The 25,967-nt window shown below is 43.1% G+C and overlaps 1 protein-coding gene across 3 annotated transcripts in view; it reads right to left on the reverse strand.

Moving 5' to 3' along the window:
• The window catches only part of CUTC (cutC copper transporter), a 720,869-nt gene that overhangs the window by 317,758 nt on the left and 377,144 nt on the right, over positions 1 to 25,967 (reverse strand). For all 3 annotated transcript variants that reach the window (XM_044056718.1, XM_044056716.1, XM_044056717.1), the window contains one exon: positions 15,692 to 15,727. In XM_044056718.1, coding sequence (XP_043912653.1) covers positions 15,692 to 15,727 — 36 coding nt within the window. The remainder of the gene's footprint in view (positions 1 to 15,691; positions 15,728 to 25,967) is intronic.

The following is a 25,967-nucleotide window of genomic DNA, read 5'->3' on the forward strand; positions in this document are numbered from 1 at the left end:
GTTGGAGCCTTCCTGTGTCCTGAAAGAGTGCTCTTCAAACTATCTGGAGATATACAGAGCTGAGTATATTTTTCTGGCACTTCAAGTTGTGTACTGGTAATTGTTGTTTAACTAATTTTATATCATTGCTGGCTGCCTTCAGAGTTGTGCACTGTTATTTTGCTTCACTGTATAGTTTTTCAGATCTCTGCTGAAGGTGTTTTTCCCCTCCCCCTATTTCTCTGTGTCTTAAGTTGGTATAACTGGTTTTACATCCTATGTGTTATCTGGCCATCTCAAGGATTACTTGCATAAAATTAGACCCTCTTAGTAAAAAAGTCTGCATATCATTGTTGGAGCCTTCCTGTGTCCTGAAAGAGTGCTCTTCAAACTATCTGGAGATATACAGAGCTGAGTATATTTTTCTGGCACATCAGAGTTGTGTACTGGTAATTGTTGTTTAACTAATTTTATATCATTGCTGGCTGACTTCAGAGTTGTGCACTGTTATTTTTGCTTCACTGTTTAGTTTTTCAGATATCTGCTGAAGGTGTTGGTTTTCCCATACCCATCCTCCCTATTCCTGTGCTGTTGTTTAAATTTGGAGGTTTTTGCAGTTGCCTGCTCCCAATGTAGATTTGATATGGGACACTCCCCCCAGTCCCATCTCTTTACCTCATTCTACCTAATAGACTCCTTCTGCATTGATTTTAGTCATTTTTAATTTAATTGCATTTTTTAAACTGTTTGGTCTAACATTGCTACATACTCAAGTGTGCTAGCTTGCACTGCATTTGAATTGTTTTGACTGCTGCTTTAGCTAAATACCTTTCCTGTAACTAGTGTAGTCCAGTTTCAGATTTGCTGTATCCAGGACTGTATGTAAGCTTCTGAGCCCCCCAAGCTTTCTGTGTTGGAGGGAAGCCTTCTAGCTTATCAGTGGGAGTGGTAAGCACTAGGTAACCTATCTACCACATAAGGAGTGGTTCTGGCCCAGAAATTGTAGTTATTGACCATTTGGGCAGTTTTTCCATCTCTCTCAACTTTCTGATTTAAAAGCCCACATTCACACTTGTTTCCCCCCTTTCCTATAACTAGTTTAGTCCAGATACAGATTCTTACTTTTAGCACTTGAATTTGCTTATTCCTGATCAGCACTTGTTCAGAACTTGTAAGCACTAAATAACCTACTAATAACTACAGCACTCAACCTTCCTCATTACCCTAGAGGAAAACAGTTTTGGTACTTACTTTCCTCACTTGCTTAGAGAAAAACAGTTCTTGTACTCACTTTCCTCACTTATCTAGAGGAAAATAGTTTTTTTATTCAGGCATGTCCAAGGGTCAGCTCCCAGTGTTCTCTCCTGTCTATCTGATGAATCTGGGCATCTTAGGGCAATGTAGAAATTGCCTCATGTACACAGACAACCCACTCCTCCTACCACCCAACACTACAACCTGTGAGAGATGCACTTATCCAGCCAAACTGGAGGTAAAGCTCTCTCCAATCAAGACTGAACTTGACAGTCAAGAGGAGAAGGTAAACACACTTGCACCACACCACACTCATCACAATCTCACTAAATCTACACCACCAAAATCCACATATAGAAATACAAAAACATTTGCGGAGACTCTCAATAATAATCTGCTCAAGCAACAGAGACCTCCACAGTAGAAATTCAAGGGACCTCCACCCCCCAACACAACCCAAATGACACATAGCCCGTAGACTCAGTGTGTCACTCAACCACAGCCAATAAGGCAAAACAACGTATCCAACACACTAGTCATAGGCGACTCTATAGTCAGGCACACTGATGTCCCACTCACCAGGCTAAACAAGGCGGCCACTGTCAGCTGCCTGTTGGGTGCCAGGATCCGCCACATTACCCATGCACTCAGGTCACTCCACAACAAATACAAATATGACTCTGTCATTGTCCATGTTGGTGTGAACGACCTGAGACGTACTTCCCTGGACTACATGAAAAGAGACATGGAAGAGCTCTCCAATCTTGTAGCCCAGGCAGGTATGACCCTAGCCCTGAGTAGCATTTTGCCATCACCCAGAATGATGCTGCAGTACAAGGACAAAATGATTGACTTCAACAATTGGCTAAGCTTCTGGTGCCATTCTAAAGGGATCCAGTATCTGTCTGCCTGGGATGACATGGTTGACAGACCATGATGCTTTGCCAGAGATGGCCTGCACCTGTCACCCCTGGGATTCCAGATACTGGCTAAGGTTCTTGCCGCCCCTATAGTGCCTTTTTTAGGCAAGGATCAAATGACAAATTCACCACTGTAACAGGAACAGGCAAGCAAAAACTGAGGGTGATGCTACTCAATGCCAGAAGTCTAAATCTCAAAATGCACTCACTCGAGGCACTCCTTAAAATGGAGAAAGTACAGTTTTGTACCTACCATAAATGTAGATGTCCGATAGGAATGCATCTGCAGTCCTTACAAATGGGTTGTCCTGTCGTCAGGCAGCCCTTCGGTCGGCCGGATTCCAAAGTCTGGGTCTGGCCTCGGCTGGTGTCGCACTTCACCCGACGTCATAGCTGCAGTTTTTCGGGTATAAAGGCATCAGCCGACGCCATCTTCCTCAGTGTTTCTTGCCCCAGATGCCAGGTGCCCTCTTTGATGGCTAAATTTGGGTAAATGCCAATGTTTCCAAATAGTAGAGAGCAAACACATAAAATAAGCATGTATGTACATATATACAAACAAATACACCATAATAGATCCCCCCCAAGCTAGCTGAAGGATGGCAAATACCCTAGGAGTACCACAGAGGGAAGGAGGGTGGGTAATCCTGACTGCAGATGCATTCCTATCGGACATCTACATTTATGGTAGGTACAAAACTGTACTATGTCCTTCAAGGATGCATCTGCAGTCCTTACAAATGGGTAGAATACCATAGCTAAACTAGGGGAGGAGGAAAAGTAGAGATTATGGTGTAGTTAGGATCCCTTGCAAAACAGCAGTGGCAAAACCTGTTCGGGATCTAGAGTATAAAGGTAAATTATAATGCTTGGCAAATGTATGCACGGAGGTCCAAGTAGCAGCCTCTATAATGTCCTTGGTAGCCACTCCTCGTAAGAAAGCTGTAGTAGTGGCTGTAGCCCTTGTGGAGTGAGGCCTGATGTTCTCTGGAGTTTTCTTTCCATGGTAGGAGTAACAAAATCTAATGCAATTTCCTATCCATTTGGAGATTGTCTGTTTTGAAATAGGTTTTCCTTCCTTTCCTGTTGCATATGCTACCAGAAGCTGGTCAGTTTTTCTATTGGACTTGGTCCTGTCCAGGTAGTAGCGTAATTGCCTATGTACATCCAAGGTATGCAACAGTCTTTCTCCCCTGTTCTGTGGGTTGGGGAAGAATGTAGGTAGGTGTACAGCCTGATATAAAGACACTCTGGATACCACCTTAGGCATAAATGTGGGATTTGTTCTCATGGACACTATCTTGATGGAAGATCAGGAAGGGTTGCACTGCCATTAATGCCTGTAGTTCAGAGCCCTTCTTGCTGAGGTGATTGCCAGTAGGAAAGCAGTTTTCCAGGATAAGTATTGTAATTCTGCTGTTGCTGCTGGTTCAAAGGGGAAGTGTCAATTTTTCTAACACAAAGTTCAAGTCCCATGCTGGCAATGGTGGTTTCCTGGGAGGTTTTACATTTGTAATTCCTCTCAGAAACTGTCTGAGCAGAGGATGAGAGAAGACAGGAGGATCCAAGCTGTATTCTGCTGAAATAGCTGATGCATGTATCTTGATGGAAGAATAGGACAGGCCTGCATGGAAGAGTTCTGCTAAGTACTCCAGGATGTTGGCTATGTTTGCTAATGATACATCATCTCCTTTTGCAGTACTCCAAATGAGATATCTTTTCCATTTTGCTGCATAATTCTTTCTTGTTGAAGGTCTACGAGCCTCAAGGATTATGTATTTAACCCTTTGGGATAAATCTGGGTTAATTGTTTTATGTAATGTTCCAGGCAGTTAGCTGCAGTGTTTTCAGGTTTGGATGCAGGATGTTGTAGTTGTTCTGTGTTAACAGTAATGGGATCAGAGGCAGTGTCCATATTTGTTCCCGAGACATGCTCCTCAGCAATGGGTACCAATGTTGTCTTGGCCAGTCTGGAGCTATCAGAATGATCCTTGGGTGATCTTCTTTGATCTTCAGTAGCACCTTGTGCATCAAAGGAAGTGGTGGGAATGCATATGCTGTCAGGTTTCTCCAACTGAAGGATAGGGAGTCCACCTTCCAAGCAAGTGGGTGGTATGTCCTTGTGCAGAATGTCTTTAGCTGGTGATTGAGTGGGGATGCAAATAAGTCTATTTCTGGTAATCCCCATTCTCTTGTGATGGTTTTGAAGATGTCTGGATGCAGCATCCATTCGTGGGCATCTGTGGTAGTTCTGCTTAAAATGTCTGCTAGAATGTTTTCTTTTCCTGGTACAAATTTGCTTGTAACTGAATGTTGAGGCTCAGAGCCACATTCCATAGGTCCAGTGCCATCCGGCATAGAGGATATGAATGTGTGCCTCCCTGTTTGTTGATGTACCACATAACTGTGGTGTTGTCTGTCCTTATCATCAACGGACCTTCTTGGAGAAATGGTCTGAATGACTGAATTGCCAATTTTACTGCCAGCATTTCCTTTAGATTTATGTGCAGGCGCAGCTGGTCTTGAGTCCATAAGCCTTGTATGCACTTGTCCAGCATGTGTGCCCCCAGCCTAGGTCTGAGGCATCTGCCGTGATGGTTTGGCTTGGTTGACTGTTGCAGAAGGGCAATCCTTTGTTTGATTGACAGGCTTGAGCCCACCAAAGGAACTCTTGTTTCAGGCATGGAATTATTGGAATTTTGGTTTCTAGGCTGTGCTTGTGTTGGGACCACAAATTCTTTAGGTACCACTGTAGCTTTCTCATATGCAGTCTGGCATGAGGGACCAGAATTATGCAGGATGCCATGAAGCCTAGGGCTTGCAGTACTTTTCTTGCAGTTAGATGGTTCTGCTTTGTTAATGCCAAGAAGTAGAGAGGTAGTAGCTCTTGCTTTTCTGCAGTTAGGAATGCCATTTGTTTTGATGTGTCCAGCTCTGCACCCAGAAAAGTTATTCTTTGGGATGGTACCAGCCTTGACTTTTTATATTGACTGTATATCCCAGGGCTTGCAGTAGGTAAATGACTCTTTGTAAGTCTTCTGTTAGTTTGCTTTTGTTGTCCGCTTGAATCAGGCAGTCATCCAGGTAGGGATAAATTTGGATCCCTGAAGTCTGCAATGAGCAATTACTGATGCCAGGCATTTCGTGAACACTCTGGGCAGTAGATAAGCCAAAGGGCAATGCTGAGAATTGATAATGCTCTGATCCTGCAAGAAATCTGAGGTATCTTCTGCAATTGGTCGTATGGGGACGTGCAGGTATGCCTCCTTGAGATCTAGAGTTACCAGCCAAGACTCCTTGCCCAGCATGGGAAGAAGCTGCTGTAGGGTCAGCATTTTGAATTCTGGAACAATGAGGAATGTGTTTAAAGTGGACAGGTCGAGAATAGGCCTCCATTTGTTCTCTTTTCTTGGTACCAGGAAGAGTCTGGAGTAAAATCCCTTCCTTGCTCCATAGATGGTACCTTTTCTACAGCTCTCATTTTTAATAATTGAGATGGATTTGTCCTAGAGCTTCTGCCCTTTGAGTAGGTGGTAGGTTTGGCATTCCTCTCTTTCCTGGTAGAGTATGGAAATGGAACCTGTAACCTTGGTCTATAGTTTGCAAAATCCATTTGTCTCCTGTGATGCAATGCCAGTTCTTTGAAAATAAGGTTAGCTTTCCGCCTAAGGGTGCTTCCAGTTGTTCCCTGGTAGGCGGTGCCACATCAAGTCACTGTGATTGTGTTGTTGTAGTGGTGGTGGATCTGTGGCAGTACTTCTGGTTGTTACCTGCCACTGGCGCCCCTGTAGGCACCTCTGGATTGGTTTCTGCCTCTTGAACGCCTACTCCTGCCTCTCTGTGTCTTAGAGGTGTCTGGAAAGGACCAATTTTGGAGGGCCAGTTCCTGCTAAACCTTGGAGGTTGAACCTGTAAGAAATCTTTCACTGTTTGTACAGATTTTGCCTTCTCTTCCATCTTCTTTAGTACCTGCTGTGCAGGGGAACCAAATAAATTGACCTTGTCCATGGGTGCATCCAAAAGCTTAGATTTGACATGGTCTGGTAATGCCTGCTCTTTCAACCATGCATGTCTCCGGATAACTGTGCCAGTCATGGCTGATCTAAAGGAAGCCTCCAGTGCATCATAGCCACATTTTAAAGAATGGTTACTAACCTGCTGTATGTTATGTACCATTTCCTGAACATATTTTTTATCTAGAGATTCTTCAGAGGACAACTTTTTAGTTAACTGTTCAAGCATAAACTCTTGATATTGAATCATATGGAATTGGCAGTTCAAAGCTCTAGCTGACAAAGTAGCAGAAGTGTAAACTTTTTTACCCCATCTCTCTAAGGATCTGGATTCTCTTTCAGAGGGAGGGTTTTAGCAGATGTAGTTGCTACAGCTTTAGGACCCTGGGAGATGGTCTCTGGATCTGCAAAAGGAGCCTTGTATAAATGGTGATGAGTGTCTGGGACCCTGTAGAACCTATCGAGCTTAGCAGGGGCCGGAGGCAATGAATCAGGAGCAGTGCAACCATCATTAAATGCATCATCTACAACAGAAAGAACTGGAGGTATAGCTAAAGGCCTATGCTGTGGCAAATGTAGAAAGGTTCTAAGCCTTTTCCTTGAGTCTGAGAAATCTTGGCCCTGCCACTGAAATTGTTCCCTCATAGCATGCAAGGTTTCCCCAAAGGAAAATTCCTCAGGTGGAGAGGCTGAAGGAATGGACTCTTCAGCATCAGAGTCTTCATAAGGAGAATAAGGGCCTCAGGAGGATCTGTATGTTCTGAGTCATCAGAGGAGTCATCTGTGGATACTGGTTCAGGGGCTCTGCTCTAGGCCTCTTCTCTGGAGGTGGATGAGAGGCCCTGTCTGGATGAGGCTGGGAGCCACAAATTAAAGAAATGAGATCCTCAGCCAAAGAAAGCATTTGGGAACTGGTGCTGGGCCTGTGAGAGGGGGTTTAACAGGCAAGGCCTTAGAAGCTTTAGCTGCTTTAGCCCTGGCAAAGGCCTTGATAGACATGGCTGCAGGAGGCCTAGCAGCTCCACGTGCAGGAGTAGAAATATCCAAGGGAATAGTGTCTGATAATTCCTGAGAAACTGCAACAGGTTGGATTTCAGTAGCAGATTCAGCCAGGCTAGTGAGGCCTCGGTAGAAGGCATGTTTTCGGCCGAAGGAAGAACCGAGGACTCGGTTTCAGCCAAAACAGAGACACTCATGGTTGGCTTAACCGTGTTTTGGCGAAACCGCTGAGTGTCGGTCCTTTTCCCGCTTTTGGTAATTGTAATTGTGAAGTCGGAGTCTCCGACGGCATGATATAAGCAAATTCAGAGCCAAAAACTGTTCTGCAAATTCTGACCGACGTCTAAGCGTCCGTCGGTTAAAGAAGCACAGGCTAGACAAGCTGCTACGCCGTGGTCTGGGCCTAAACAAGGTAAGCAGTAAGAGTGGAAATCTTTATGAGGTATTTGTTTCCCAAAAGTTAAACAGTTATTCACTTTTTCTGACATCGGCTGAGGCAAGAAAGAGTCCCCAATGGGTACTTAGCTTTTAGAAGTCTTGGTAGTATTCGCATGAAATCTCTGGTTCTGACCGACCGGCACTTGCGAACAGCTTCTGCTTCGGGCGCCACGCGGCAAGAAAGACTGGGGAAGATGGCGTCGGCTAATGCCTTTATACCCGAAAAACTGCAGCTATGACGTCGGGTGAAGTGCGAAACCAGCCGAAGCCAGACCCAGACTTTGGAATCCGGCCGACCGAAGGGCTGCCTGACGACAGGACTACCCCCATTTGTAAGGACTGCAGATGGATCCTTGAAGGACATCATCAATATCTGCGCAGTGACTGAGACCTGGTTCAAGGCTCCAGAGAGCACCCCTGCGCTACCAGGCTATAACTCATACCACACTTTTTGGCCATGTAACCTGGACTGGAACACCAAAGGCGGAGGTGTATCCATATTCATTAAGGATATCCACACCTCCAGGATAGTTGCTCAGCATAATACAGCCGAGGTTATCCAAGTGCAACTAACTCTGGGCAAAATTGCAATCCAAATTGTAGCCTGCTACAGATCACCCACCACGCCCCAGGATTCCCACTCCTCTTTTCTTGATGTACTGGAAAATATTAGGGTTCAACCAAACACCCTAATAATGGGCGATTTCAATTACCCCACCATTAACTCGGAAAACTACTCATGTACCATCTCCTTCACTCAACGCTTTCTGGAATTCATAAACTCCAGTGCCCTGGATCCACTTATCCACACCCCCACCAGGGGCAACAATATCCTAGATCTAGTCATTACAAATATGAGTGACCGGTGTTCCACACCTGAAGTCAATGCCTCACTGGTCCGATCCGACCATAAGCTAATTACCCTAGATATCCACATCCTGCCTCCACCCCCCCCATTAAGGAAACCATGGTAAATCATTTCTCCAAAGCCAACTTCATGCTTCTTAAGACAGAAGTGGTGAACTTCATGACACCCATGCAGATGGACAATACAGTTACGACTACTGAATCCTACACAATTGCACTTTATAAGCACTTACATGAGTGCACATGGATCGTGCTATCCCAAACAGAACCAAGACGCTATCCTCCAAAAAAGGAAGCCAATCTGGTGGTCCCCTGCCATAAACATACTGTACAACAGAAGGAAGAAACTCTTGCAAAAGAGAGGAAAATCCCACGAGTGGAGGAGCTCCCTGGTCAGGATCAGTAAGAAGCTGCGATCCCAGATAAAATCCTCCAAAGCTAGTTACGAAAACAAAATTGCCACTGATTCTAAAGACAACCACAAAGCATTCTATAGCTATGTCAAGAATCTCAATGGCAACACTCACATCTGCTCTGAGTTACAGCACAATGGCACTAAATATACAGACCCAACTGATATTGCCAACATCCTGGCAGATAGGTTCAGTGCTAACTTTACCCCCCTCTCACCCCCTAAACAGCCCATCTCTATACCGGAAGAATGCAAAGTTCCTGTAATCACGGCTGCACAGGTAAAAAACACACTCTCCAAAGCCAAGAACACAGCATCCATGGGTCCAGACAACATCCCAGGCTGCGTTCTACATGAACTACAGAACGAATTGGCACCCCACCTAAGTACCATGTTCAATCATAGCCTCACCTCAAGCTTTGTGCCTGCTGAATGGCGCACAGCAACGGTTATCCCATTCCACAAGGGGGGGAGCCACCACGGACCCCGGGAACTACCGCCCCATTAGCCTGACGAGCCTGGTCTGCAAGGCCATGGAACGTATCATCATGGAACTTGTAAACAAAGACATTGGTAATCTCCAAACTCTGGATCCCACCCAGTTCGGGTTTGTAAAAGGCAGATCATGTCTCCTAAACCTGACAGACTTCTTTGAAGCAGTCACCAAAGCCGTAGACAAGGGTAATGTGGTTCACACAGCCTATCTAGATCTTATCAAGGCTTTTGACACCATCCCCCACTCTGGAATTATAGATAAACTCACTAAACTAGGTATAAATCCCTATGTCACAAGATGGGTTGCCAACTGGCTCACTGACAGAACCCACAATGTGAAAGTAGCAGACTCCAAATCCGACTTCAGACCAGTGACAAGTGGAGTACAACAGGGTTCAGTCCTGTGTCCTCTCCTGTTTGGTATCTACTTCTCTGAAGTACAGGCTAACACAGAAAGTCTTTGGCTAATGAAGTTCGCAGATGACTGCAAACTAGGAGCCATAATCAAAACTCCTAATGATGTGGACATCCTACAAAAGGGCCTCACTGAGACAGATACCTGATGTCAAAGCCATGGACTCAAGCTCAATGCCAAAAAGTGCATGGTCATCCCCTATGGTAAAAACTCTGTACCCCTGAACTACAACATAGGCGGTAGTATACTTAACACCGAAAGTGTGATGAGACCTTGGGACACAGGTGGACAGTAGTCTCTCCTTTGATAACCACATCACCACAGTAGTCAGGAAATCCTTCTATGTGGCACACCTCATCAAAAAAGGTTTCTCATCCAGAAAAAAGAGGTCATTGTTCCCCTCTACTCATCACTCATTAGACCCATTATAGAGTACAACGCCCCTTTTGGTATGTACCTCACAAGACATCTACAACAACTGGAAAGGCCACAGAAATACCTCAAAAAGAGGATTACCAGCCTCAAACGCCTATGCAGACCATCTCAAAAAACTCCAGCTTTACTCCGTCGCATATCACCTACTCAGAGGTGATCTCTACCTAACATGCAAAGCTATGTCAAACACAGAGCTGTTGGACATGCTCCACTTAAAGAAATCCCAATCCCTCAGAGCTACACGCTCTAGGGACCTAAACCTTGTCACCACAATAAACAGAACATGCCGGAGGGATAGATTCCTATCCTAGAGACTTCCCATACTCTGGAGTAAACTACTTATCTGTATCAAACAAAGCTCTTCATTAGCACTCTTAAAATCTTGATGATTGGATGGGAAATAGGAAATTCACTCCGGGGATTACCTCTGTGGCTCTGCTCGACAGTGGCACAGGAAAATCATTTTCTTGGGTGGCAAAAGCCAGGGTACCTTTTTGGCTGGGCTTGTATAGGCCCCAGGGTCGATAGCCTAGTACCTACCTATGAACCTATAGATAATGAATAAAAACAACTGCATTTGCAAGTGAAATACAGACAACAGGTCACTTCTGTGTTTGCACTCTCTACTCTGACATGTCTGCCTTTGTCACTTGTGTGTCATATTCTAATCAGAGGGATGGTTTAGTGAGATAAAGTTACTATTACTTTTGCAGACAGTAATTCTTACATGGATCAACCAGATAGTTTAGATATTTCTAACTTTATTTGTGTGTCTGATTCTAATCAGTGAATGACTCCGTGAGATGCATGCTATTACTTGTAGACTTGTAGGCATGCAGCAACCATATATTTTGAACAATATTTTTGGCTACGTCAGTCACATGTAGACTTTAGGTTAGAGGAAGGGCTCAGTAATACATAAATGTTGCACTACTTTTACAGAATTACTCTGGTCTGTAACTAACAGATGATGATAACTCAATCCTGCACCAGGAATGTAATGAATGCCTATTCAACAGGTTTTATGAAGCAATTATCACCTTTGTCTGAGCATGCAGAACCTTGCAGTAATGAAATGCAAGTCATTATCACATTATTAATTTACAATATGTGTAGTTACAGTAAAATGCTGAGTAATTATGACTTGGCAGGTAAAACCTTCAGCAGCTGCTAATGTGCATAGGATTGAAGATTCGAACTGGCAAACAAAGTAATGCATATTATATCGAAATATATGTAGTATTCCAATACATATCTTAAACATCACCAGTAACCTATTTGCATTTCTTCCCTGTGCAGGTACGAGTACCTTGTGACAGTGACATGGCTTCAAGATCAGGGAAATGGCAAGTGACAGCATGGGTATGTGGTCATTCCTACATTAACTGGGCTGGCAGCCATGCCTGTAGAAGTGAAAAATACTACAACTTGAGCTTCCCCACATCTAGCATGAAGATACACTCGATTGCAAGAAGAGGTATGCATTGCAGTGGACTTCTGCAGTTGCTGGAAGAGAAGTGGTCCATCTACCCTGAGCCTGACATTCTTGTGTTGCACACTGGAGGGAACAATGTCTTCACTCATCCACTTGGAGAGCTGAGGTTTCAAATCAAAGCAATTTATGAACATGTGTCATGGTGACCACATTGTCATTTAGTGTGGTCTGACAATTCCTCGCCAGAACTGGAGAAATCAAAAAAGCCAATGGGCAGTGTACAAGGCCAGATGGTTACATAATGGGTTCATGCATGGCTTAATGCACAGGGTTGGCGGATCAGCAATCAGCCAAAACAGCATCACTGCAGAAGATGTTCACCTTTTCAGAAGTGACGGAGTTCACACAAATGAAGATGGCATTGACCTGTTCTTGACTGATCTACACAACTGTGTAATGGCATCAATGCATGATGCACCTATTGACAAAGGATGGAAAACAACCATGACCAAAAGTAGGACCACTATGGCAAGTAAAACTCTGTTAAATTTTATAAAAATCTTTTTTCACTACTTACAACACAGTAAAAGAACTGTAATTGTATGCTGTGCTCATATGCACAGATATTACATATCATGACTTCTTCTCCTTTCGGCTTTTTCCCAGTTAGGGGTCGCCACAGCAGATCACATGTCCGCTCATGATTGGCAGTGGAGTTTCAGTGTTGAGTTGCCAGCCCGGCGCCCAACCTTCCATGGAAGGCACACACATGCATGCACTCATGCCTAGGGCCAATTTAGAGTGTCCAATCCACCTACAGCATGTCTTTGGGATGTGGGAGGAAACCGGAGCACCTGGAGGAAACTCACGCGACCACAGGGAGGACATGCAGACTCCGCACAGAAGGCACCCCAGCCAAGCATCGAACCAGAGAACCTCTTGCTGTGAGGAGACAACACTAACCGCTGCACCACTGTGGCCGCTCTATATTACATATCATGACTCAGGTTATGAAAATGATAATTTTCATATTTAGTTGTACAAGTCTGCTATGGAACATGTCAAAATGATGAGTAAAAGCTCATTTTAGGATGATAAAAGAGCTATCAGTATGCTGTACACATATACAGATATCACAGTTTAGGACTTGGGTTATGAAATTATATTTTTTCACATTTTGGTAAATAGTGGTAGAAAACATTTCAACATGCTGAGTAAGACCTCATTTTGAAGACAGTATTAACACTTACAAAATGGTAAAAGAACTGTGTCTGTATGCTGTACAAATGTAGAGATATCACAGTTTGTTTATGACTCAGATTAAATTATGATATTTTGTCATATTTTGGCGAATAACTGTGGTAGGGAACTTGTCAACATGTTGAATAAGACCCACTTTTTGAAGACAGTATTAGTACTTGCAAGATGGTAAAAGAACTGTATCTGTGTGCCATACACATGTGCAGATGTCACAGTTTATGACTTAGGCTATGAAAATTATAAATATTTTTCATATTTTGTTAAATAACTTTGCTACGGAACATGGTAACATGATAAGTAAGACGTCATTTTGAAGACAGTGTTAGTACTTACAACATATCACAGTTTGCTTACAACAGGTTATGAAAATTATGACATTTTTTTCATGTTTTGGTAAATAACTCTGCTAGGAAATATGGCAAGGTGATGAGTGAGGTTTCCTTTTGAAGCCCCTAACAAAAATGTACAACTTCATGTAATTATATGAACTGTATCACACATGAACAGATATCCCACATTGTTTGCTTGCAGGATTATGAAAATTAATGTATTTGCCATATTTCTGTGAATGTGTGTGCAAGTAAAGAAAAGTCAGGGGTGAAGGGTAATATACACAGCAGAACAAACAAACCAATTTCTGCAAAAAAAGTAATGCACATCTATAAGGACAGAAATCAAATACTCTGCTTATTTATCCTATGATGGAAATAAAGTTATTTCTCATTATTATGCCCACATCTTTGCAAGAGAGCATGGTGACTGACACACATGATGTATTGTTTTGAAGCGGACATTAAGCTACACAACTTGTACACTGATATGCAGTCTCTGTTACAGGTAACGAGATATTATGCTTTGTTAAATTATCGGATTATGAGAAATTATATTTAATCATATTTCTGAGAATTTCTCAGTAAAGGAGCATCACACAATAATGGTTAAGGTATTATTTTAAAGCAGACATTCACACAAACAAATTACTTAAAAATCGCATGGGTCTAACATGGTACATTTACCAAGATATTTTGATTTGTTTTTCCAAAAAGGTAGAAAAAAATCCATAACATCAGCATTCCTTGGCAAATATTCAATAATGACATAGATGCACACTACCAACATTTACAACGTTGGAAAGATCACCATCCACTGAACAACCTTTGCATTTTTAGTCTAGCTCTTATGGTTAAAGATTTATGAACATTTGTTTCCTGTAAGGTATTACAAATGGATTATCTGAAAAAGAGCTCAGGCTGCACTTTTGTTCCTATGGTGGAAGTAAGCAGTCACCATTTCCTGGTCTGTTCCAGAGTGAATGAGTTAAAGACTTCTTTTACATCAGAAAACATACATTAATTCACATTATCATATTCTAACAGTTTTTCATTTTAATGACACTAACATTTTAGAGGTGCCCCTGATTATGTCTGGATTTGTCCCCAACTCATTTGAGAGCAATGAGGGCAATGCTTTCCATTTTTTATTATAAGCATGATGTTCAACTTCTGTAATTACTCAAGGGCAGTGAACACAATGACATCATCATCAACTGCAAAAGTAAACACACACCATGACCCTACAGACTACTTGAGTGCACCCTATGCTAGCCAGTGTAAGGGGGGAGTTTTAACAGAACAAACAGTGAACTAAAGATTTTGCTTTGGGAGTGTTGCAGCTTCTCGTATACAAAACTGTACAACATTTTCACCTCTGAGGTAGTTTACATAAGTAAAAGGAGAGGAGCAAGTTGGAGAGCCCAACACCTCTAAAATGTGTTTCTTTATTTTACTGTTTTACAGACTCAGTCTTTACTTTAATTTCAGTGAGTTGGAATTACAACCTGTTGTGCCATTTGCTTTTCATCCTAATTTAATAGCCATTTTACAAGAAAACACCTTTACATTTTTGGCTACAGTTAGTTTAAACAGCTTTCCAAGAAACTAAGTTCCACATAGTTTGTTGCCCAGACAAATCTTTGGTATAGTTATGTGATTGTGATGGCACAGTACCTGGGTGGTTTTAGCGGGAAAATTTAATACTGCTGCGAGTTTCATCACAATGTATTGTATTGTGCATGCAAGCACTGAACTTTTCAAGGAGGGTTCCCCTTTTCTTCAATGTGGCATGATCATGGGGTTGATGCATATAATTTTTTGGTTCACAATTTTCGCATGTGATTTGCATTATAGGAAAACCTAAATCTCAAGTGATCTCTCTATGCAAAAGCCTTGAGAAGGCTGCTATTTGGGAAAAAAATGTCCTTTCCCTGCGGAATTTCTGCAGAATGACAAACATTTTACTTCATCAAATTTTAGGTGACGGGAAGGTACAGCTCCTACCCTAGGAGTACAGGTCTGTTTCTCACATAAACCATTATTTTTTATATTGCTGTTAATTTTTAATATTGATTAACTATACTCAGGATCTAGACAATATGCTGAGATGGATTTACTTCTACTGTCAGTCTGATTTCCAATAAGTTACTCCAGTTCAGAGGAATTATAACCTTTCTTCAGAACAGCTATTTATTAGCACACATACATATTTTATGCAGTGCATTTTGAAAGCAGACTTTCAATATCTAAAGTGTACATCATATCTAAGCACATTTCCAGAATTAACCACAGCTTCCAAAATTCCCCACTTCCTGATGTGCCCAAATATTTGCAAGCTACATACTACACTTATACCTAAATACTACAAAAGCAATAATTTCACTTAGTCTCATAATTAACATGCACTTAGAATTCCCTCAGATCCTCTCTTACTTACCTCGATGGAAAGTCACTGGAAGAGGTCTAGATACTGCTGTAAAAAGAAAAATGACAAATATTACAAACATTTATCTTGTATTCTTGATCAGACTACCACAACTTCTAAACAAGGGTTAAAAATGTCTACACTGACAAGATAGTTTGACACTAAATTAATACTGACTGGGTATGATATAAATGAATTCCTCCAATCATACCACAGTTATAAAATAATCAAGGTGGACATGTCTCAGCTCTGTTGGTATACTGGGATAAAGCCCAAACCATGAAACAGGAGATCCAAGTTTGATTAGCAGCTTGTACAACTGTTAAAGGTGGCATGGAGATAGGGCATGCACATCATGGAAATGCGGGAGCAGTCTGGGTTAGGTGATGCCATAATGCCACTCTAAGAAGAGCCCAAGACATTGGTTTTGCTCACCAAACTGTTTCAAAGGAGGTTTATCATGGGTGCATGGAAATGTGCACTCATAAGCCATAGAGATATCCTCTAAACCTATCAAACCCAAGTGATTCTGTTTCCTCAACCTTTGAAGAGGTACATAAAGAAATGTCACAGTTAATTTCATAAACCCAACCTATCCATATCTTGTATGTGTCATCACCACATCTAATAATATTTTATCTACTCAGAAACACACACAGTCTACTTATGTAGTAGGTGAGGTGCAGGTCTCATAAAAATGTTTTCACAGAGCTGATGACATACTATATTCCTGTCACATTGCAAAATTGTGGAATACTCCCTTTACACGGAGACCAATAGACAATACTCACCAATTTAAAACCAATCTCCAGGTCCACTTAAAAACATCATAGCTCTGTCATGGCTCTTTTCCCAGACAGCTGCAGTCACTCTCCATTCATTTCATTATCCAATTAGCCCTACCTCATCTTAGTCCCATTTTATTATGTTACTAAACAAGAAAGTATAGTTGTATACACTTACCATAAATGTAGATGTTCGAGTGTATTCACTGTTGTAGTCATTACATTTGGGTAATCCTGCTGGCAGATTGCCCTCAGTCGGCCTGAATTCCAAAGTCTTGGGTCCTGCGTTGGTTGCTGTCGCCCCTTCCCTGACGTCAGGTAGTCAGGGGTATAAAAAATGCAGCCGACGCCATTTTCTTCAGTTTTTCTTGCCCCAGATGTCAGGTGCCCCCAAAAGGGTAGACTAGATATATATATAAAACATACATGCACCAAAATAAACTTTAACTTCATCTACAAGCAAATACACCACATAGGTTGTATATATCAGAGAAGTAAAGATAAGTTCCAGCAGAAATAAGGGGGATGGCGGGTGGGTAACCTGGACTGCAACAGTGAATACACTCGAACATCTACATTTATGGTAAGTGTACACAACTGTACTATGTTCTTCGTGTTTCACTGTTGCAATCATTACATTTGGGTAGAGTCCAAAGCTATGGTTGGGGGGCTGGAGCTAAACATTAGGAGCGGCTATGAGGCCCTGCAGAACTGCAGTGGCAAAGCCTGCTCTGGATTTAGAGTAAAGTGGCAGATTATAATGCTTTGTAAAGGTGTGCACTGAACTCCAACTAGTAGCCTCTAAAATGTCTTTGGTTGGTACTCCCCTGAGAAAGGCTGCAGAAGTGGCTGCAGCTCTGGTTGAATGTGGCCTAATGCCCTTAGGCACTGGCTTGCCATGCTGAGAGTAGCAGAAACTAATGCAGTGACCTATCCACTTTGAAATAGTCTGCTTGGAGATGGCTTTTCCTTGTGATCCTGCAGCACATGCCACTAGTAATTGTTCTGTTTTTCTGAAAACTTTAGTTTTGTCCAAACAGAATCCAAGTTGTCTGTGTACGTCCAAAGAATGCAGAATTTTCTCCTTGTTCTGTGGTTTTGGATAAAAAGTTGGCAAATGAATAGTTTGGTTTAGGGCTACACTGGATACCACCTTAGGCATAAATGTAGGGTTTGTCAGAGACCCTGTCTGGATAAAAAATGATAAAAGGTTCCACAGCCATAAGAGCCTGTAGCTCTGACACTCATCTTGCAGAAGTTATTGCTAGGAGCAGAGCTGTTTTCCAAGATAAAATCTTAATAACCGCAGTTGCATCTGGCTAAAAAGGAGGTAGGGTGAGTTTTTCTAAGACATAATTGAGGTCCCATGCAGGTATTGGTGATCTCCTTGGAGGCCTTAAATTTTTGGCTCATCTGAGGTACTGCCTTAATAAAGGATGAGAAAAAAGTGGTGGCTCTGTATTGTAATGAGCCGAAATGGCAGAGGCATGAATTTTAATTAATGCAAAAGATAGTCCTTTGTCCAGCATCTCAGTTAAGTATTGCAAAATCTGAGGAATATTTGGTACAGCTGTGTCAGTTCCTTCAGCTTGGTTCCAAGCACAAAATCTCTTCCATTTTCCAGCGTAGGATTTTCTAGTACTAAGCCTTCTGGCTTCCAAAATGACATCCAGCACAGCTTTACTGAGAGGTGTGCTTTGTATGGCTACATTATCCGCCATGCTGCCAGGTTTAGAGTCCTGAGTTGGCTGTGCAGAATCTGATTGTTTTGTTGGAGCAGTAGATGAGGTATTTCAGGTAAGGTCCAGGCTGGGCATTGAGACAAGTTCCTTAAGATCGGATACCAGTACTGGTGGGGCCAGTCTGGGGCAATCAGAATAATTTTTGGTTTTTCCTGTCTCACCTTTAGGAGTACCTTGGGGAGGAGAGGCAGTGGAGGAAAGGCATATACTGATAGGGCGTCTACTTTGCATGGTTGTCTGTGATACGTCCTTGTGCAGAATCTTTTTAGTTGATAGTTGTGAGGGGAGGTAAATATGTCCAGGCATCCCCATTTCTTTGTTATCATACTGAAGACTTGTGGATCCAGGTGCCACTCGTGGGGATCCATGAGGTTTCTGCTTAGTTCGTCTGCCAGAGTATTGTCCTTTCCTGGCAGGAATTGTGCCTGCAGATGAACTTGGTAAGTCAATGCTGTGTCCCATAAAGCCATGGCTAGTCTGCAAAGGGAGTAAGAATGCCTGCCCCCCTGCTTGTTTATGTACCACATGACAGTGGTATTGTCTGTCTTTATCAGTAGGTGTCCCGGATGAATTAGGTCACTGAAGGCTGTCAGGGCATTTTGAACAGCTAGCATCTCTTTTTGATTGATATGTAGATGCATATGATTTGTGGACCAGGTGCCCTGAATGCCTCTTCCTGCCATATGGGCCCCCCAGGCATAATCTGATGCATCCGTTGTTAGGTTCTGCCTGGCAGGGGGTAGTGAGAATGGCTGTCCCTTGTTTTGGTGACAAGCCTTTTGCCCACCATCAAAACTCCTGTTGCAGGCAGGGAATGAGAGTAATCATTGTTTCCAGGCTGTGGCAATGTTGTGTCCAGACACTTTTTAGGTACCATTGAAGTTTCCTCATATGCAGTCTTGCATATGGAATTAGTAGGATGCAGGATGCCATGAAGCGCAAAGCATGCAGAATTTTTCTTGCAGACAACTGGGCCTTTGTTGTCATTTCCTTGAAATAGGTAGTCAGTTGCCTTTGTTTGTCTGGTGTGAGATAAGCCATCTGGGCAGTTGTATTAAGCTTGCACCCAGGAATATTATCTCTTGAGAGGGTACTAGTTTTGATGTCTTTTTGTTGACTGTGTAGCCTAGGCATATTAAAAGTCTTTTCACAAACACCAGATGCTGTAGTAGAATGTCGTCCAAGTAAGGATATATTTGTATTCCTCTGTCTGCAGAAAGCAATTACTGGTGCCAGGCACTTTGTGAAGACTCTGGGTGCAGTAGATAAGCCAAAGTGCAGTGCAGAGAATTGGTAATGCTTTGAACCAGCCTTGAATCTGATGCATCTTCTGCATGATTGTCTGACTGGGACATGCAGGTATGCCTCTTTAGGTCTAAAGTGACGAGCCAAGCCTTTCTGCCCAGCATGGGCAGTAGCTGCTGCAAGGTCAACATCTTGAATTTTGGTACATCCAGGAAAGTGTTTGGAATAGATAGGTCCAGTATTGGTTTCCATGCTTTGTCCTTTCTGGGTACCAAGAACAGTCTTGAGTAAAATCTTTGTCCCTGCTCTTGCTGTAGCACATGTTGAATAGCCCCCATGTCCATGAGGGATGAGACCTGTTTTTGAGCCTCTGCCCATTGATTTTTTGGCAGGTCTGGCCAACCGTTTGCCCTTGGCAGGGTATGGAAGTGAAACTTGTAGCCTTGTGACACTATGTCTAGAACGCATTTGTCCTGGGTTATAATGTGCCAATTTTGAGAAAAAAGTGCTATTTTTTCCCCCTAAGGGTGCTGCCAGTAGATGAGTGCTTGGTGCAGGCAGGGGAAGTCATTGGGATCGTTTCCTGTATGGTTGTGATTTGTCTTCTCCACCTTTGGAGGTAGAACCACCCCATTGCTTACACCTGTACGAACCATGCGGCTGGGATCTGCCTCTAGGGCGTCTGGATCTGCCCCTTTGAGGTCTGTCTGACACTGGAAAGGACCAATTCTTTGTAGGCCAGTGTCTGCTAAATCTAGGTGGCTGTACTTGTAAAAAATCTTTGACTGTTTGCATAGATTTAGCTTTGTCCTCCATTTTCTTTAACACCTCTTCTGCCTTAACACCAAACAAGGTATCATGCTGTAATGGTGCATCTAATAATTTAGCTTTGACATGATCAGGCAGATTGTGTTCCTTTAAACAAGCATGCCTCCTAATTACAGAACCAGTAACAGCGGCCCTGCAGGAGGCCTCCAGAGAATCAAAACCACATTGCAAAGTATGCTTTCCAACTTGTTCAGCTGCATGCAATAAATCCTGCATTTCTTTGTTTTCTGCACATTCAGAATTTACCAACATTTTCTGTTTAAGCAGTGTCATGACAAATTGCTGATATCGGAGCATATGAAACTGGCAGTTTAAGGCCCTTATAGCCAAGGTAGCAGATGTGTAAATCTTTTTTCCCCATCTATCCAGTGCCCTAGAATCTCTGTCAGAGGGGGTAGGGTTTTTTGCAGTGGAAGCCTTAACCCCTTTGGGACCCTGAGAAATAGTTTCTGGGTCTGCAGCAGGGTTTTTGAAAAGGAATTTATGAGAGTCAGGAACCCTGTAGTATCCATTGGGCTTAACAGGAGATGGAGGTAAGGAGTCAGGAGTCAGACTAGACTATGAAAACACATCTACAATGTCTAACACAGGTGGAATAGCTAGAGGCCTGTGTTGAGGTAGTAGAAGGAAGTCCCGGAGCCTCCTCTTAGATTCTGAAAAATCTTGGCTCTCCCAGTGGAAATGCTCCCTCATGGTATGCAAAGTTTCCCCAAAGGAATAGTCCTCAGGAGGAGAAGCTGAAGGAATGGATTCTTCAGCATCAGAATCCTCATGGGGGGAAGAGAATATTCCTGATCAGAAGAGGAATCAGAGGAAATGGAAACCTGATCTGAAGATTAATAGTCTGTCTCTTGCCTAGGCCTCTTATCAGGAGGGGGATGGGAACCCCTGATCAAGGTAATTAAGTCTTCGGCCATTTTGAGCTTCTGATTTTTGGGCATGGAGGCCTGTCCATGTGGCTGGTGAATTTGTTTCTTTGCCTTAAAGGTGCTTTAGTCTTTGCTTTGAAGATGAAGTCTGTTTAATGTATAATTGTTTAGGCCTGAATACACCCTCAGAAGCCGATGCCTGCTCAGCGGCTCCGGAGCCATCTGAGGGAATAGTCTCCGAGGCTCCAATACCTTGAGTTTCCAGTGGCCTGACCGACTCCACGTGGGAGTATGTAGCGGCCTGTGACTCTAAAGTAGCAAGCGTCAGGGGCTGCGAAAGCACCTCACTGAGAACCGGCGACTGGCTTAGAAGAAGCTTCGTCGTCGGTTTTGGACCTCGGTTGCCTGTCTCTCTCTTTTTCTTTGTGCTTTTTGTGAACTCCGGTAGTCAGATGGCTATCCGAAGACATTGTATAATTAAATCTGCACCCAAAATAACAATGCGAAATCGTACCGACGCTTAATAGTGCGTTGGTTAAATCTAGCACAAAATTGACAACTAGAAACGTCGTGGTCAGGGCCTAGGCAAGGAATACAGTAAAAATGAAAGTCCTTAGGAGGTATTTGCTTCCCACAAGAAATACAATTATTAACTTTTTCTGACATCAGTCTGGAGCAAGAAAAAATTTCCCTAATGGGGTACTTAGCTTTTAATGAAGACTTTGAATCTGAAACTCGAACACAAAAATCTCAGGAGTCAGCCGACCGGCACTTGCGAACTGCTTCTGCTTCGGGCACCGCGCAGCAAAAAAGACTGAAGAAAATGGCGTCGGCTGCATCTTTTATACCCCTGACGACCTGACATCAGGGAAGGGGTGACAGCAACCGATGCAGGACCCAAGACTTTGGAATTCAGGCCGACTGAGGGCAACCTGCCAGCAGGATTACCCAAATGTAATGACTGCAACAGTGAAACACAAAGAAAGTACAGTTTTGTACCTACCATAAATGTAGATGTCCGATAGATATGCATCTGCAGTCATCACATATGGGTTGTCCTGCCTCAGGCAGCCCTTCGGTCGGCCGGATTCCAAAGTCTGGGTCCGGCGTCGGCTGATGTCGCCCTCTCCCTGACGTCAGAGCGCTTGGGGTATAAAAGCATCAGCCGATGCCATCTTCCTCAGTGTTTATTGCCCCAGATGCCAGGTGCCCTCAAGGAAGGCTAAATTTGGAGAAATGCAATAAATTCCAAACATGCACAGAAATATATATGCATATATATATATATATATATATATATATATATATATATATATATATATATATATATATATATATATATATATATATATATATATATATTTATATATATATATATATATAAATATATAAAACAAATACACCATAATAGATAACCCCAGCTAGCTATGAGAGGGGAAAGTACCCAATAAATACTCAAGAGGGGAAGGAGGGAGGGTAAACCTGACTGCAGATGCATACCTATCGGACATCTACATTTATGGTAGGTACAAAACTGTACTATGTCCTTCAAGGATGCATCTGCAGTCATCACATATGGGTAGAATACCACAGCCATACTGGGGGTGGAGGATCTATGTAAAGGATGGTGTAGCTAAAAATGCCCTGCAGGACTGCCATAGCAAAGCCTGCTCTGGATCTGGAATATAAAGGTAAATTGTAATGCTTGGAAAATGTATGCATGGAGCTCCATGTAGCAGCTTCTAAAATGTCCTTGATAGCCACCCCTCTTAAGAAGCCTGTGGAGGTGGCTGTGGCTCTGGTGAAATGAGGTCTAATGTTAGCTGGCACAGTTTTTCCATGAAAGGAATAACAAAAACGTATGCAATTCCCTATCCATTTTGAAATTGTCCGTTTGGAAATTGCTTTTCCTTGTGCACCAGCAGCATATGCCACCAACAGCTGATCAGTTTTTCTGTAGCTTTTAGTTCTGTCCAAGTAGTAGCGCAACTGTCTGTGTATGTCCAGGGTGTGCATTAGTTTCTCCCCTTTGTTTTGTGGATTTGGAATTAAGGTAGGCAGGTGAATAACTTGGTTTAATGAGACCCTGGATACCACCTTTGGCATAAATGAAGGATTGGTTCTCAATGAGATTCTGTCCTGATGAAAAATAAGAAATGGCTGTACTGCCATGAGGGCCTGTAACTCAGATACTCTTCTTGCTGTGGTTATGGCCAGAAGGAAGGCAGTCTTCCAAGACAGGAACTGTAGTTCTGCAGATACTGCTGGTTCAAAGGGAGGCAGAGTTAGTTTTTCCAACACGAAGTTAAGGTCCCAAGTAGGCACTGGAGGTTTCCTTGGAGGATTGATGTTTTTAATTCCTCTTAGAAACTGTCTTAGGAGAGGATGAGAAAAGACAGGTGGGTCAGTATTGTACTCTGCTGAAATTGCTGAAGCATGAATTTTAATGGAAGAGTAAGACAGGCCATTATGGAGCATTTCTGCCAAGTATTCCAGGATATGTGCCATGTTCATCACTGTCGCATCTAGGCCCTTTGTGGTGCTCCAAGTGTGAAATCTTTTCCATTTTGCTGAATATGCCTTTCTTGTGGAAGGCCTGCGAGCTTCCATGATGATATCCTTCACTCTCTTGGATAGCTTATCCTGAGGAGGAGTCCAGGTATTTTCCAGGCTGTTAGTTGCAAGGTTTTCAGGTTGGAATGCAGAGTTTTGTAATTGTGTTGTGTCAGGAGAAGTGGCCATTGAGGAAGAGGCCATGGTTTCGTGCGTGACATGCTCTTTAACAGTGGGTACCAGTGCTGTCTTGGCCAGTCCGGAGCTATCAGAATCACTTTTGGCTGCTCTGTCCTGATCTTCAGTAAGACCTTGGTCATTAATGGAAGAGGTGGAAATGCATACACTGTTAGAGTTCTCCAGCTGAAAGATAGGGCGTCCACTTTCCATGCTTGTGGGTGGTATGTCCTTGAGCAGAATTTCTTCAGCTGATGATTGTGGGGGGGAGGCAAAAAGATCTATGTCTGGCCTTCCCCATGATTGTGTTATCTGTAGGAAGATGTCTGGGTGCAGCATCCATTCGTGTGCATCCATGATATTTCTGCTTAAGCTGTCCGCCAGTATATTGTCTTTCCCTGGCACAAACTGGGATTGCAGCTCTATATTGAGTTTCAAGGAAAGCTCCCATAGATTCATTGCCAGTCTGCAAAGAGGGTAGGAATGGGTACCTCCTTGCTTGTTTATGTACCACATAACTGTGGTGTTGTCTGTCCTTATTAGCAGGTGGCCTTGATGCAGAAAGGGTTTGAAGGCCTCGATTGCATGTATCACTGCCAGCATTTCCTTTTGGTTTATGTGCATGCGTAGCTCCTTTTGTGACCATAGTCCTTGAATACATCTGCCCTCCATGTGTGCTCCCCAACCATGGTCTGAAGCGTCCGTTGTAATGGTTTGGCTAGCTATTGGTTTGCTGAAGGGCAGACCCCTGTTCGACTGGCTTGCTTGAGCCCACCACAGAAATTCCTTTTGGAGGCATGGAATGAGTGGGATCAAAGTTTCTAAGCTGTGACTGTGCTGAGTCCATAAACTCCTTAGGTACCATTGTAGTTTCCTCATATGCAGCCTTGCTTGTGGAATCAGAAGAATGCAAGATGCCATGTAACCCAGGGCCTGCAGGAATTTCCTTGCAGTCAGCTGAGTTTGTCTTGTCAGATTCTTGAAGTAATCCGGTAGTTGTCTTTGTTTTTCTTCTGTGAGAAAAGCCATTTGGGTGGTTGTGTCTAGATCTGCACCCAGAAAAGTTATTCTTTGGGATGGAACAAGTCTTGATTTGTGAATGTTGACTGTATATCCCAAGGCCTGCAGTAGGCGGATGGCATAATTCAAGTCCTTTACCAAAGTTTGTTGGCTGTCCGCTTGTATAAGGCAGTCGTCCAGATATGGGTATATTTGAATCCCTGAAGTCTGCAGTGTGCAATCACTGATGCCAGGCATTTCGTGAATACTCTGGGCAGTAGATAAGCCAAAGGGCAATGCTGAGAATTGATAATGCTCTGAACCTGCAAGAAATCTGAGGTGTCTTCTGCAACTTTGTCTGATAGGGACATGCAGGTATGCCTCCTTGAGGTCTAGAGTCACCAGCCAAGACCCCTTGCCCAGCATGGGAAGGAGTTGCTGTAGAGTCAGCATTTTGAATTTTGGCACAATGAGATAAGTATTCAGTGCGGACAAGTCGAGAACAGGCCTCCATTGATTTTCTTTTCTTGGAACAAGGAATAGTCTGGAGTAAAATCCTTGGCCTTGTTCTGAAAGAGGAACCTTTTCTATAGCTTTCATTTGCATTAAGTTGGAGATTTGCTTCAAAGCCTCTGCCCTTTGATTTGGTGGCAGGTCTGGCATGCCTTTTCTTTTTGGCAATGTGTGAAAATGGAACCTGTATCCTTTGTCTATTATTTGCAGTGTCCATTTGTCTCTTGTAATACTGTGCCAATTTTCTGAGAATAAGGAAAGCTTTCCGCCCAAGGTGCTTCTAATTGAGCCCTGGTTGGCGGAGTCAAAGCAAAGTCATTGAGTCTGTCCTTGTGCAGCAGTTGAAGGTCCTGCACTACCTCTCTGGTTGGGAGGCTGCCATTGACGTCCTCTGTAGGAGCCTCTAGCTTGCCCTCTACCTCTGGCACGCCTGTTCTTGCCTCTCTGGAATCTTTCTGTGTCCGGAAAGGACCAATTCTTGGTAGGCCAATTTCTGCTGAATCTTGGTGGTTGGACTTGTAGAAAGTCTTTGACTGTTTGTACAGATTTTGTCTTTTCCTCAAATTTCTTTAAGACC

Source organism: Protopterus annectens, chromosome 14.part0 (genome assembly GCF_019279795.1).
Source record: "Protopterus annectens isolate FY-2018-M chromosome 14.part0, PAN1.0, whole genome shotgun sequence".
Lineage (NCBI taxonomy): Eukaryota > Metazoa > Chordata > Ceratodontiformes > Protopteridae > Protopterus > Protopterus annectens.